The following is a 14,909-nucleotide window of genomic DNA, read 5'->3' as shown; positions in this document are numbered from 1 at the left end:
GTGCTGCCAGATGTCTGTGGAAAGTAATTAACACCTGTCTGTTGCAGTGTGTGTGCCAGCTGTCCCTGGGCAGGGTGGAGTCTGTGTTTGTATTATTCATTCGTGATAACAACACCACACACGTGCAGGGGGATCCTGAAGCCCTTGAGCAAACACAGAGTTAACTCCCATGGGATGTCTCACTCAGGACCCAGAAGGCACACAGCACCTGTGAGCCAGATTTGAAAAGCTCCACACACCAGCTACCTGTTGGCACTTTTGACAGTCTGGCTCTAACTGTGGGTACTGAGCCTTTGGAAAATCTGGCCCTATAAAAATGCCTGACAGACCTGAAATACATTGAGGTGGCTCAAGTTGGGCACCCAAAATTGCCTGGGGAGGAAGGTCTGTGGGAGAGCTGAGAAGAGACCCCCAGCCCCCATCTCGCCGTCCTGTGAGTTAGAAACGAGCATTGCTTGCACCTTTTGAAATCAGTGGGAGCTTTGCCTAAGCGAGGATCGGGGAGCTGATTTTCTTCGTCTACCCCAATCCCTTTTCCTTAGTAAAATAATTGCAATGGCCCTCACGGTTCCAGGAGGGGCAGCAGCAGATTGCTGCTGTTAGGACCGGTGGCTCCCCCCAGACTTCTGAGCATGCTCTGTAATTCCCCTCCCTAATATGCAGGACAGACATTTGTAGGGGAGAAAGGAAGAGATTACTTCCTGCATAATTCATCTCCGCCTCACTCTACTTTGAAGCCACAGCCTTTGCTTTGCAGATCAGTACCTGTTTCACTAACGGTGGCACGGGATGTTGCAGGGACCTCTGATCCAAAGGCCTTCCCCAGCTTTCTGAGGACCTCTTTTCATCCTGCTGTTCCTTTATTGTGTCATTCTGGAAGAAGAGGTCACCTGGAGCCCCTTTGAAGCTACTGCTCCGGTCTGACTCCTAGGCTATGTGCTGGCATAGAGGGGAGAGAGAACTCTCAGTCAACTTCATAACCCAGATAAAAGTGTGTAACTCATTTGTAATCTCATGTTTACATAAGAACATGGGCAGTGAGACAGATCCTCTGCTGTTGTGAATTGGCCCAGTTCCATGAAAGTCGGTGGAGCTACACAGATTTCTGCCGGCCGAGACTCCGGCTCAGAAAGCATCTCTAGAACAAGCAAATGTGAGAGCAAGGACGCTTGGGTTCTCTTCCCAGTTTTATCCCTGACTCTCTGTGTGACCTTGGACAAGTTACACTATTTCTTGGTGTCTTAGCTTCCCCCTTTATACATTGGGGGTAACAATAATCATTGCCTACCTCATGGGGTGGGGGGGGTTAATTAGTAAGTGTCCAGTGCTGGGAGAGCTTTGAAGGTGAGGTGATATACGGCTGTATGTTGAGTGTGGTTATTCTCCATCATTTATTAGTTAGGAGGCTGTTGGAGCAGGGCGACAAAGGCTGTTTGACCCACCCTGCCAGCCTTGTGTGTGTCTCAAGGATTTGTGTTTTGGTGGCACCAGTCGAGGAGGTTCTCCCTTGCCCTAAGGCATTGCACAGACACATAGTTAGAGACAGGCCCCGCTCCAACGCAACAGAAGAGTCAGACTCGCTCTCCTTGCTTTACAAGTGGGGAACTGAAGCACCGAGAGATTGAATGACTTGCCCAGGGTTTGTGTAGCAAAGCTGGGAATTGAACCCACATCTGTGTTCTAGTCAAGGGCTTCAGTCATGAGGCCACCTACATCTCTAGGTTTTTGCTTTTTTTGTTTACTTGATTCCCTCAGTCTCCTCCCCGCAGAACACATGTAGCCACCTCTTGATCTCTTCCCTGCTCTTTCCTTGAGTCACTCCATGGAGGTAGCTCCTGAGAGGTGGTGTTACCCTCTGGATGCAGCACTTCTGCATTTCTTTCCCTATTTACTCCTAACCCCCTCATATTTACCTCATGGTCCCTAAGTTCTGAACTCTTTCCCAGGGTGTGGGAGCAGGTATCCATGTAAATCCTGCTTTTGCCCATTTTGAAAATCTACTCGGAGGTCTCCAGAGAGCCTGCCTCTGCCTTTCTGCATAACTTGGGTCCCGGGCCATGCAGACTGGGCCAACCCTCATCCCATGCAGAGCTCCTGGCAAGTCCAGGGCTTTTAGATTCTTCAGGGCTAGCTTTTGCTCTGATCGCCTCCATACCCTCACCAGGGCAAATCGTGTCCTGCCTGTGGCACAGCAAAAGGATGTGCCAGAGGGGGCTGAGTAGCAGAGAGGCAGTCCTGTTTCAGGTACTCTTCCAACAGTTTCTCACTCCATTTGCACATCTTCCTACTCTGCTTCTGTGGGACGGACGGTCACAGCCATGTGCATAGCAATGTGTGTCCGGCGAGACCTGGATCTGAGCTGTCAAAGGGGTGGACAGTCTCTCCAGGGGAAGTCTGGGAAGGTATAACAGCTGCTCAGTCTGGCCCTGGCGGCCTTTGATTTTAAACCCATTGTGCAAGGTGCTGTACAAACAGTGAACAAAAAGACAGATTTAGTGCTGATTAGAAGCTATTTGCAGGTATCTTCTATTTCCCTTGCTGCTGTCATTTGCTCTGGATTAGACTTTTGTACTCCGGTCTTACCTCTTGTGTCTTAACCAATCACTCTCTCTCCTCTTCTTGGGTAGCAGTCAGCACTCCTGTTTGATTGGGCCTAAGAGCCTCTGGCAATAAAAATTAGTGTGTTAGGAGGTACAGAGGATAAAATAGAACCCCAAGAGACAAAAATATGCCTCTATGCTGATTTACCTTTATTCATCAGCAAACCCCTTCAGACCATCCCCCACATAATCTACACACTATTGAATTGGTTGGGGAAATCGCAGGGTATCGATGGCTTGGCACAAGTCGGAGGCGCTCAGTATCTCTAGAAGGGTGCATGATGCCACCCTCTTGGGTAACGCTTTTTGCTGGCAGCATGTGCAAGTCAGGTACTTGGGAGTCCTCTTTTCTAGGAACATAAAAGAAATAAGCAAAATGCATCTCAATCCCTTGATCACACAGCTGGTTTTGGAAATTGTAGCCCCGCTCCCACTAGCATCCGTCCTAAACTCGGACTTCTCCTGTTTCCCCGAGGAGAAATCGGTCACAGTTGTTCTAAGTTTAGATGTCCTTCTTAATTACATTCAGCCTTCAATTTGAGGTAACAGCAACATTTTAATGGCCCATCGACCTGTTCTGGGCTGGATTACGAAAGGGATCTTGAGCACGTAACTGAACATGATTCCTTTGTGCCTTTTCCTCTCCTTAGGGAGAAATGTTGGAAGGAAACAAGAACAAGAGTTCTCCGTTTCCCTTACCCACGTTCAGTGGAATCAGATTTGTTCCGATATGCAGCTTTGCTCCCTAGATTTGGGGTTACGATTGATCCAGCAGAGGAATATGCTCGAGACTCCATAGCGACTTTTCAGATCCAGAGCAGCCAGGTCTGACACATGCTAGGGCTGCAATGTGGCAGGCACTAACTTATACCACATGCTGTGGAATTGCCCTGCGATCTGTTTTTTCTGGACAGAGGCAACTATTTGGGCCTATTGCTTTCTTTCCACTAAGGCTGAAGAGCAGGCTGGCCATTCCCTCCTAGGCCTACCCAATCCATCTTGGAAACTGAAATCCTTCGAAAAAACTTGGGGTGGGTAGATCTCTGATCAGAGAAGCCAAACATCTAATTCTGCAATGGTGGAGGTCCACAGTGCACCCAACAGTTGAAGAATGGTACTCTGACTTGGCGATCCTGGTGGCAAAGGAACAAATAACATTTTGCAATAAAACAAGCAGGATACATTTACGGATAAATGGCCCCTGTTTCTGGAAGTATTGGAATAATCAACTTGCTTCTTGAGTAATCCTTTTACTGTTGTGCTCCCCAAGACCCTAATTCCCTTCTATCTCTCAATTTGTCCCTTCCCTCTTTCCTTCCTCCTCTCTGCCATATCGTTCCTCTCCTAGCCTCTTTCACTTACCTTTCAGGCTTTTCTTTTGATCCTTTTCTTTCTCTTCTGCTTCTCCTTCTCTGAAAGGGAATCATTCTGATGATCGGTTTATAATCTTACTTTACAAAGAACCCCAACCAGGGCCGGCTCCAGGCACCAGCTTATCAAGCAGGTGCTTGGGGCGGCAACTCCGGAGCGGGGCGGCATTTTCAGGTATTCGGCGGCAATTCAGCGGAGGGTCCCTCACTCCCGTTCGGAGCGAAGGACCTCCCGCTGAATTGCCGCAGATCGCAATTGCGATCGCGGCTTTTTTTTTTTTGCTTTTTTTTTATGGCTGCCTGGGGCAGCAAAACCCCTGGAACCGTCCCTGACCCCAACCTAGGGCTGAATAACAAAATGACCATTGCTACATAATTGTGCAGGCAAATTTCTTTAGCCAATCAAAGATTGTTTTTGTTATATTACTCTTTGCCCTTAATAATGAAGTCGTTTGGGTCTTACCTAGACTGTTATGAAGTCTGATATCGAGTCTCTGCTCCAGGTTGGAGAGACCTTTCTCCTTTTTGCTATTTTTATTTGTCATAATCACACACCCAAACATGGCAAGGGCCCACGACCAATACTTCAGCTATTTCCCTCGCCATCCTGCTCTCCCCGGGACTCCGCTAGCGTGGCAGGAAAGTCGGCAAAATGACTCACTTCCCTCCCTTGCAATGCAGCAGGCAGCCAGGTGGGGCGCTACAGAGCTGCTGTGGCAGGGAAGGGACAGCCGCTGCTCAGATTGCGCCCGCAGCACCCCAGAACCATTCGGGGGCTGCCGGGGAGATGGCTGGAGGTGGCTGGGGAGGCGTTCCCCCGCCTCTCCTCCTCATAGCAAAGGGGCTGATTCATACCCTGTACAAGGAGCACATTTTCAGTTCATAAGCAGCTAGATTCTCCGATTCTAGGTACACGCTGTCTTCTAAACATCGTCTCCCTCAAGCCATGACGTAGGGCCTAGATGGCCAGTGGTTGGACACCATGTTGTCCGAGACGTGGGGTAGGGGCAGTGCCTCTTCCCTGCACCTGTAAAGCACCGGGCGTGTCTGCAGGGCTCCGTAAATACCAGCTCTCCCTCTCCACAGGTGAACCTGGTGCTGAACGAAGGCAAGTCCTTGGGCCTCATGATTCGAGGCGGAGCAGAATATGCGCTGGGCATTTACATCACCGGGGTGGATAAGGGCTCGGAGGCGGAAAGCACCGGCCTGAAGGTGAGACGCGAGCGCGGAAGTGGGGGGTGGGTCTGGGGCTCGCCTGGGAGCTGGGAATGCATTTAGAGAGCAGGATCTCAAGTCGATGTGAGTCTCCGTGCTCATGCTGCTGACACAGTAACCCAGCCGCTGCACTGGGCCTCTAGGAGTCCACCTCAGCAATCCCCCTAGCGCTGGGTATTGCTCCTGCTGAACGGATGAATGGTTACAGGATGATTTATTACACTGGGCTGTTAAAAACAGTCTGGAAGAGCTGCCACAGCAGGGGAGGGGTGGGGACAAGGGCACCGGACACAATGGATGCAGCCCCTCCGGAGCAGGCGGCACCTGCCATTCTGCACTAGTGCGCTCCCCGTGCGACCTGGTTTCCCATCCGAATGGAAGTCTGTCCACCAGGAGCTAGGCTGGCGTCTGGAGGGAAAAGCAAGTGTCACTCTCCCGTCTCCCCGTGCTACAAGAGAAGAGACTTTTTTCTATTAAAGTGACTGGGGTTGGTGCTCCCAGTGCATCTTTCTCATTCCAACCTGATCAGAGAAACCGGTCATTGCTAGCCACGTGGAGCTGCAGTTTTGAACTCCTTCCTCTCAGTACTTCCTTGGGAGTCTGCATTAGCTGCAGTGATGCCGGTGGGGGGGAGGGAGGCTGCACTCACAGTAGCAGCAGCTGGCACGACACTCTGTGTTGGTTTCCTTCCGCTTCGGTGACATTCGCAAGAGTGATCTCCATTAACGATCGGCACCGTAGGTGGCAAACGCAGGGCTGAGCCTGTGTGCGTGACTGCAGGCAGCCTAAATTGATGCGACTTGCCTCTGCTTCTGGCCACTTCCGCATCGCCATATTCAATTCCTACTGTTAGGACCAGCTAGGCTGACCAGATAGCAAGGGTCAAAAATCGGGACGGGGGTGGGGGGTAATAGGTGCCTATGTGAGAAAAAGACCCAGAAATCGTGACTGTCCCTGTAAAATCGGAACATCTGGTCACCCTGGGACCAATGCCTGCTTCGGGGTTGTCTCGGAGGTACAAGGACTGAGAGGATCTGCTACAGCACCTCCCATGGCATTCTCTCTGCAGCTGGGTTGCCCTCATGCCCAGGGTTTGGTGCACGGTCACTGCTGAGGTAGCATAAGGCAAGGCCCTTTTTCTGCTTGGTTCAAGGGACTCCCTGAGCCCAGTCCTTAGCCAGGAGAGAGGTCTCGGCAAGGGAAATGCAGGAGCTCAGCAGATGGCTCAGGCTTTGGTGGCAGATGCGATAGACAATGATTTAGTATCAGACAGGAAAATTGTAAAGGAGTTGTTAAGAGACACATTGGACTCTGGAATAGTCCTTAGCTCCTCTGACTGGGAGCGTGGTTCAGAAGCAGGTTTTACAGGCTGTAATTTCTGGCTGTGCTGCTCAAAACAACCCAGTTCGGTTTGGCCTTTCTCGAAATGGCCCATCTCCTCAGGGTCGCTCTTCATCTCCGTTTCGGTGCGATTCAGCAGCGACTGAGGGTAAGGTGTTGGGGGGGGGGTTCCCTTGGAAATTAATTAATAGGCTGTGCCTATTGCTTCAGAGTAGGACCGGTGGATAACAAACTCCTTGTGATCAGCTGTTTATGTTCCCTCAAGACATTGACAAAGGCCTGAATTATCAGGGATCGAGGTGTAATCCACCTTCATCCCACTGCCCCTGTGATGGGCTGGCAAATTACTCCCACTACCCCACTGCTAAACTTTCTGCAGCAGAGCACTCATCCCACACCCTCCCGGCACTGCCCTTCTGACACTACTGCAGTGTGTGCTAAATTGCCTGAGGCTGGAGAGGAAGGATGGGCCAAGGGTTAGGGGGGGCTCATCTGGGATTTGGGTGATCCAGGTTCAATTCCTGCTCTGCCACAGACTTCCTGTGTGACCTTGGGCAACTCATTCAATTTGTTGGTGCCTCAGTTTCCTTTCTGTACACTGGGGATGATCATACTGCCCTTCCACACAGGGTATTGTGCAGATAAACCCATTAAAGATTGTGAGGTGCTCCAATAATGCCATGCTGGGGGCCAGGTAGGTACTTTACATAGACTGAGAGCTAATCTTCCTTCAGTCTTTCTACTCCCAGCTGTGCCTACAAACCTCCAGCATTGGACCATCCCCATTCTCTTCAGTTCTTATACCACCCTTGTCACATGGCCTCTGGGATTGTGGGCTTCTCCCTTTGGAACCACTCTGCCTACATAACAGATCTTTTAAAACAGCTGTTCTTTGAGATAACGGCACACCCCTGGCCCTGCGGAGACATTGACACTTCCCCTAGTTCATGTACAGGAGGGGCAGCAGGAACCGTGCTCCATGGCAGCTGAAATCTCAGGGCAGCAATGTTACCCCATTTGTATTTACCGTGGCACAGCAGCTGCATTTTTTCCCCCTAATGTAAAAAGGAAACAGACGTGCCACCTGGGGCCACCTTCGGACATAATGCGAGTCACTGGGCTGAGGTGAGATCAAACCTATGTGTTCCCAGCACCGACCTGTCAGCTTCCCCCTTGTAAACACTGCAAGATTAATGGCAGGAGAGGGAGGGGAACTGGTTTCCATTCCCTGAGATTATTTTCATAATCGATGCCTCCATGTTCCACCAAGCTCCCCCAACCACCCCCCGTCACCACCCAGAGAAAATTGCTGCTTTCCTAGCTCAGCCAGGAGGCCAGAGCAGCTAATGGAACATCTGGGCCAAGGGAAATACGTATAGGAAAAAATAATAGCGGCCATACCAAGAATACAGCCCTCTATTATCACCCTCTCTGATTATTTCCATTTATAATACACAGCATTCTCTCTCCACCTATCATTTCATCTCCCAGGCAGTGCAGGGAAGGAAATAATTGGAGAAGCTTCTATAAAAATGCACCATCTAATTCTGTGTTATTTTCTTCCACATTGGCCAGGTGAGGATTAAGAGGTGGCGGCGTTTTCTATGCAAGGCTTCATGCCGCGAGCATTGTTTTCACATTACATCTCTGCTTATTGATTCTTTATGCCTTGCGCCTCACTGTGCTGTTTTCCTGTAACTGGTTTGTGCGTGCCAGAAGCCTGACGCTTTGCTGAACACCAGGTTCTGCATGCTTGTGTATAGTTCCTTCTCCCTGATTTGAATACACTGCAAGCTGTAAATTTGTAAATATTTGGTGGAGGGAGGAACAGAAAGGAGCCTCTGTCTTGTTATTATCCACATAGGATGATACTTAGACTAAAGAATGCACATGCACACTCCCTAAGCTAATACGGGCAGAGGCACAGAGAGACATGATTCTAAGATGCGGAAAGAAACTGAAGTTAAACAAGTCCTCCCAAGTAACGGGTTATACCAGGCAAATAGAAAGACTTCCGTTCCCTAGAGGCATGATCCAACATCTGCTGGAGCTGATGGAAAGACTCCTATTGACGTCAATTGGCATTGGATAAGGTCCTAAATTACCGGATATCTCTATGCATATTAAACTATGTTATCTGCCCTCAGCTATATTTAATATGGTGAATGATAATTTTATAAGTGGATCATTAACTCCAGTCCTATTAAGTGTTCACCCAAGGAGCCAGCAAATATCAGGCATCTAAAGGAGGGCCTTATGGTTAAGGTACTAGACTGGGATTCAGGGGATGTGGGTTTCATTCCCAGGTTCCCTGTGTGACCTGGGACAAGTCACTTACAGACCAACACTATTTGGTGAAAAGCAGCCAATGGAGACAACAAACAAATGAGGAGAGCACAGATAGGGGTTTAAATGTGTAAATTTCAGCTCCCGTGGCCGGATTTTTCAAAGGAGCTGAACGCTGTCTGAGCCGCCAAGAGACCCAGTGGGCATTGTGCTTTTTAGTCCTGAAAGCATCATCCTTAGCCTCTCTATGCTTCGGGTACCCCCAAAGCCCAATACTACTCACTCACAGGGGCAAAGGGTTTGTTAAAGGCTTCCTAATCCTTACATGGACAATGCAAAGCATTCGGTGAAAGCCCACTTCCAGCTAATTAAAATCCTACTGCAATCAGAAGTACTAGCCTCAGAACATTAGAACACCTGAGCCGTGAAACAGAGAGCTCTTCAGGTGTCAAGAAAACAGCCTTGATTGTTATAAATGGTCAACATTGAAATATTTATACCCAAGGTCATATTTTGTTTATTTTGTCATGAAACTTTTGACACATTTTTCTGAACCTGCCTCAGTAAGTTTATTTAATGAAAAATCCAGGATAATGGTTAACCCTATGTGACGGGTTGGATCACAGAACCCTCCTTGGGAGCTGCCACCTGATGTGCCAAGACTACCTCTGCCCCTGCTTTCCCTACCAGCTCCGGACCCCAGCACCCTGTCTTGCTGAGCCAGACACTCCCGTCTGCTCCAACATAGACCCAGGGTCTGAATTACCTGCCCCAAAGCTGCAGGTTTACCTGAAAGCAGCTCACAGAAGTGTTCTTGTCTTTAACACTCAGATGCCCAACTCCCAATGGGGTCTAAACTCAAATAAATCCATTTTACCCTGTATAAAGCTTATGCAGGGTAAACTCATAAATTGTTCGCCCTCTATAACACTGATAGAGATGCACAGCTGTTTGCCCTCCCAGGTATTAACACATACTCTGAGTTAATTAATAAATAAAAAGTGATTTTATTAAATACAGAAAGTAGGATTTAAGTGGTTCCAAGTAGTAACAGACAGAACAAAGTCAGTCACCAAGAAAAATAAAATAAAACACGCAAATCTCTGTCTAATCAAACGGAATACAGATAATCTCACCCTCAGAGATGCTTCAGTAAGTTTTTTCCTCAGACTGGACACCTTCCAGGCCTGGGCACAATTCTTTCCCCTGGTACAGCCCTTGTTCCAGCTCAGGTGGTAGCTAGGGGATTCCTCATGATGGCGCCTCTCCCCGCTTTGTTCTGTTCCACCCCTTTATATATCTTTTGCATAAGGCGGGAATCCTTTTTCCCTCTCTGGGTTCCCACCCTTCTCAATGGAAGGACACCAGGTTAAAGATGGATTCCAGTTCAGGTGACATGATCACATGTCACTGTCAGACTTCAAGCCTTCATTCCTCCCAGCCTGACTCACAGGAAGGCTGCCTGCAAACAGAGCCATTCACAGTCAGTTGTCCTGGTTGATGGGAGCCATCAAGATTCCAAACCACCATTAATGGCCCACACTTTGCATAATTACAATAGGTCCTCAGAGTAATATTTCTTATTTCTAGTTTCAGATACAAGAGTGATACATTTATACAATAGGATGACCACACCCAGTAGATTATAAATTTTGTAATGATACTTTACAAGAGACCTTTTGCATGAAGCATATTCCAGTTACATTATATTCACTCATTAGCATATTTTTATAAAATCATAAAAGCAGCAAAGAATCCTGTGGCACCTTATAGACTAACAGACGTTTTGCAGCATGAGCTTTCGTGGGTGAATGCCCACTTCGTCGGATGCAAGACATCTTGCATCCGACGAAGTGAGCATTCACCCACGAAAGCTCATGCTGCAAAACGTCTGTTAGTCTGTAAGGTGCCACAGGATTCTTTGCTGCTTTTACAGAACCAGACTAACACGGCTACCCCTCTGATACTTATAAAATTATATAGACTGAAACGTCACAGCCTAACTCTGAGAATCCCTGTAAATAATTCCTTCCCCATCAGGTAGACTGCCCCTCCTTAGTTATTCCTTTGCCTAGCTAGACCGAGTTAGCTCTCCTAATCTTACTTCATAAATCAGTCCCTCCAGCCCCCGATCACTTTTCCTGCTTTCTGAACTCCGGTCACCTCCTTGTAATGTGGCACCCAGCAGAGACCGTAATATTCCAGGTGTGATTGGTCAACAGCTGCATATAGAGGCTAATCACAGCTCAGTGAAGTGAATGGAAAGCCTCTCACTGGACCATGAGTGGGGCTATGACCTCCCTGCTCTGCTATGTGATGCCTTTGCATGTGCCAGACGGCACGTGCATTGGTCATCTCGTTTGCTATCCACCATCACTCTAGGTCTGTTCAATATTACTGCCCCCCACCGGGCGTCTCGGATTATATCCCCTTATATATTAGATCACATTCTTCCAAGCTGATTCTTTTTTTCTTTTCTGACCATGTTTCGAATCTCTCTAGGTCTTTGTATTAGTTCTCTATCCTGGCTGGGGTTTGCAACTCCTTCTAGTTTAATAGATATTAATATCATTTCACCTTCATCTTCTGGTATATTAATTATGTTAAATGAGGCCAGTCCTAACACTAACCCCTGTAGCATCCCATTAGCCACCTTGCTCCCAGGCCAATTAAATGCTAGTTAGCATTACCTTTCCGTTTCAAGGCTTTTTGCTCACGTTCAGTCCTCCCCAAGCCAGTTTGAATTAATTTTTCAAGGTTCAGTGTCCAATTCTTTACTGAAATCCATCTATATTCCATCCACTGCTCCTCCCTTCATCTAGTCCAGGGGTAGGCAACCTATGGCATGTGTGCCAAAGTCGGCACACGAGCTGATTTTCAGTGGCACTCACACTGCCCGGGTCCTGGCCACCGGTCCGAGGGGGCTCTGCATTTTAATTTAATGTTAAATGAAGCTTCTTAAACATTTTAAAAAACTTATTTATTTTACATCCAACAACAGTTTAGTTATATATTATAGACTTATAGAAAGAGACCGTCTAAAAACGGTAAAATGTATTACTGGCACGCGAAACCTTAAATCAAGAGTGAATAAATGAAGACTCGGCACAGCACTTCTGAAAGGTTGCTGATCCCTGATCTAGTCATCTTGCAGTTCTCTCCAAACAAGCCACCAAGATTGTCCAGCAAGATTTGCTCTTTATAAACTCACCTTGCTGGTTCCATTGCCCTCTATGGATAGTGCTCAGCGCCAATATCTTGGGGCAGATTTTCAAAAGTGCTCAGCTCCCAGCAGTTCCCATTGTTGACACCCAATGTGATGAGCCCTTTGAAAATCTGTCCAACAATGTCCGGCGCAGTGATTTTTCTCTCTGAATACTTCTCTTGTTTCTGCCTTTATTCCCCTTATTGGAGCTAAAGTTACAGCACAGTTATTGCCAGGATCAACTTTAAACAACAAAACCAAACCTGATACTACATTTTCTCTTCACTAGTCATTAGTTGTCCTTGGTTTATGAAAAATGGTTATTGGACTTAATTAGTAAAATCCCTGGCAAAAATGTGTATAACGTGGGCTGACTGATTTGTGTATGCCCAGTTTTTCCAAGAATTCCATCATTTGCTTTTCATCAATAACTATTTTACAGGCTCTGTAACTGATAGGTGTATTTTGCCTGTAGTTTCTCCTCTCTTATTATTATTATTCCAGTAGCACTTACGGGCCCTAATGGAGATTGGGGCCTCATGATGGTAGGCACTGTGCAAAACACATAGTAAGAAACAGTTTCTGCCCTGAATATTTTATAAGCTAAATAGCCAAAGGGCAAACAAGAGGTGGAACAGGTTGCTGATAGATGACGTGACCTGTCAAAGATTACACAGCAGGTCAGTGGCAGAGACCACAAGAGCCTAGGTCTTCTGAGTCCAAATTAGTGTCCTTTCGCTGGACCACACACAAAACAGCACCAGAAGCTGCTGGCTAAGACGGTGTTCTCTTGTCACCCTAAGGCACTGTTATAACAGCACAAACTGATTGTGCTGCACCCCACCATAGGCATCTGCTCCGGCACCTGTAATGCCAGATCTAATCATGGCACTGGGTCTCCTTCATTTCCTTTGTCTGCTCCCCTCCCTAGACTCTTCATTACGGAAAGGGCTTGCTGGTGTTTTGAACCTCGATGAAATAGTTATAAGACGGCTCATTAAAACTGCATATCTGTCTTGTACAAAAAAAATGAAAATTTAATACTTGATATGAAAAACTATTAAAGATTCATAATTGCAATAAAACTCCTCGATAGAACTTGAATTTTCACCGTTTTAGTACTGCAGTGCCATAGACACGCCTCATTTTAGCAGCACAACTCCATTCCAGTATGGATTGCTCAGTGCATTAAAGAGGCCCAGGAGGTGATGCTCATTGCACATTTAATTCAAGGCTTCTTCACCCCGACGTGCGTTTGTCTTACCCGGTTAGACTGTTGCGTAAATTAACATTTAACATTAATTAAAATTGTTGTTTCTATGGCGGTTAGGAATTTTCTGAACGCTGGTTTAAAGCCAGTGATGTGTGAAGGGAATTTGTGCTGATTTGCGAATTCTGCTCTCTGAGAACATCAGAACTCATGACATTTGTGAGTTAACCTCACTCTAAAAAGCAGCGGGGCTGCCAAGTTTGCTGTCTGCTGACCCCATCTGCAGCTCTTTCTCCAGTTTGCCTGGTTTCTGTATCTCACCAGCTTGGACACATTCAGCTTGATCTGCTTCCAGAGCCAGCGTAGAAACTCAGCGCCTGATCCTGGAGCACCTTCCACTGGGGAAAACCGAGGAGGGAACAGAGCAAGCTTGAGCAGGGTGAATGATTGTTATGAGCCTCTTGCTCCAAACTCTGTGCTGCTGTTCCCAGGCGAGGCAGCAAGACGCCATACAGAAATGTGGGGAGCTGGGATTCCAGGCCACCAGTCACCAGCTCCGTTTTGTATCACTGCCTTTCAGAGGCTATGTTACAAATATTGACTTTCTTCTTCCCCTTGTACTGCCAGCACCGATGTCCTAGTGGGCTCAGCTCAGTGACAAAGGGGACTGGGAGGTAGGAGACCAGATTTCTATTTTAGACTCCTCATAGACTTAAGGTCAGAAGGGACCATTATGATCATCTAGTCTGACCTCCTGCACAACGCAGGCCACAGAATCTCACCCACCCACTCCTGTAACAAGCCCCTAACCTATGTCTGAGTTATTGAAGGCCTCAAGTCGTGGTTTAAAGACCTCCAGGTGCAGAGAATCCTCCAGCAAGTGACCCGTGCCCCACTCCTGGTGTGGTCTGGAGTGAGTCTTTGGCCTCATTTGCTCCAGTCCTTTCTTCCGAGCAGCTCCACAGCTGGTGGGGCTGCTACCACACAGGGCATCAGCTGCTACGGGTGTTTTACCACCAGCCTGTTAGCCAGGATTATGAAATGAACCAGGATGCTTATGCTGAGCTAGAAACCAAACTCCCCGCATGCTTTTGCATTTCTCTTAAGCTTTATTGTGGAAATTTACTGAGGAGTTAAATTGTTCAAGGCTGGGTTTTTTTGTACGTGCATGTGGGATCCTCTCCCGAGCATTATATATGAATGTTGCTAGGCACTGGAGTACAAAACAGTAGTTCACATTATGGGTCTAATACTATTTGTACTTTACGGTCTACTGGCACCCGGAATGGTATTGTATGGAACGCAGAGGCAAAAAAGGGAGTGAGGTATATTAATCTCTTGCTTGTCGTAAACACAGCACCCTATACAAATAACTCAAATGAAGCTCATCCTTTGGAGCAGACACAGATTGAAAACTGCTTCCCAGGACTGGGGAAAATATTAACCCTTCCTCTGGTCAGTAAAGCAGATTGATCTTAGCTTATCTGACATTTCATTAATCAATAAGCTAACCCTAAGGATCCTCTCCACAGCCATGAGCTCAATGATGGGAGATTCTTGCTGCCTGGGGTTAAAGATGATGCTTCTTGTCAAAGCACTTTGAGCTCCTTCCAGGCAAGATGCGGGAGGAGGTGATATTCAGAAGGGGGAAATGGTCCAGCCAAGAGAAGCAGCTGCATAGA

At 47.5% G+C, this 14,909-nt stretch overlaps 1 protein-coding gene across 4 annotated transcripts in view; it reads left to right on the top strand.

The window, feature by feature from the left end:
- WHRN (whirlin) overlaps positions 1–14,909 on the top strand; it is a 106,004-nt gene that overhangs the window by 43,388 nt on the left and 47,707 nt on the right. For all 4 annotated transcript variants that reach the window (XM_044992686.1, XM_044992685.1, XM_044992684.1 and 1 more), the window contains one exon: positions 5,057–5,182. In XM_044992686.1, the coding sequence (XP_044848621.1) occupies positions 5,057–5,182 (126 nt within the window). The remainder of the gene's footprint in view (positions 1–5,056; positions 5,183–14,909) is intronic.

This window comes from Mauremys mutica, chromosome 18 (genome assembly GCF_020497125.1).
Source record: "Mauremys mutica isolate MM-2020 ecotype Southern chromosome 18, ASM2049712v1, whole genome shotgun sequence".
Classification (NCBI taxonomy): Eukaryota; Metazoa; Chordata; order Testudines; family Geoemydidae; genus Mauremys; species Mauremys mutica.
The sequence above is the reverse complement of the archived record's forward strand: the minus strand, read 5'-3'. Positions and strand labels throughout refer to the sequence as shown.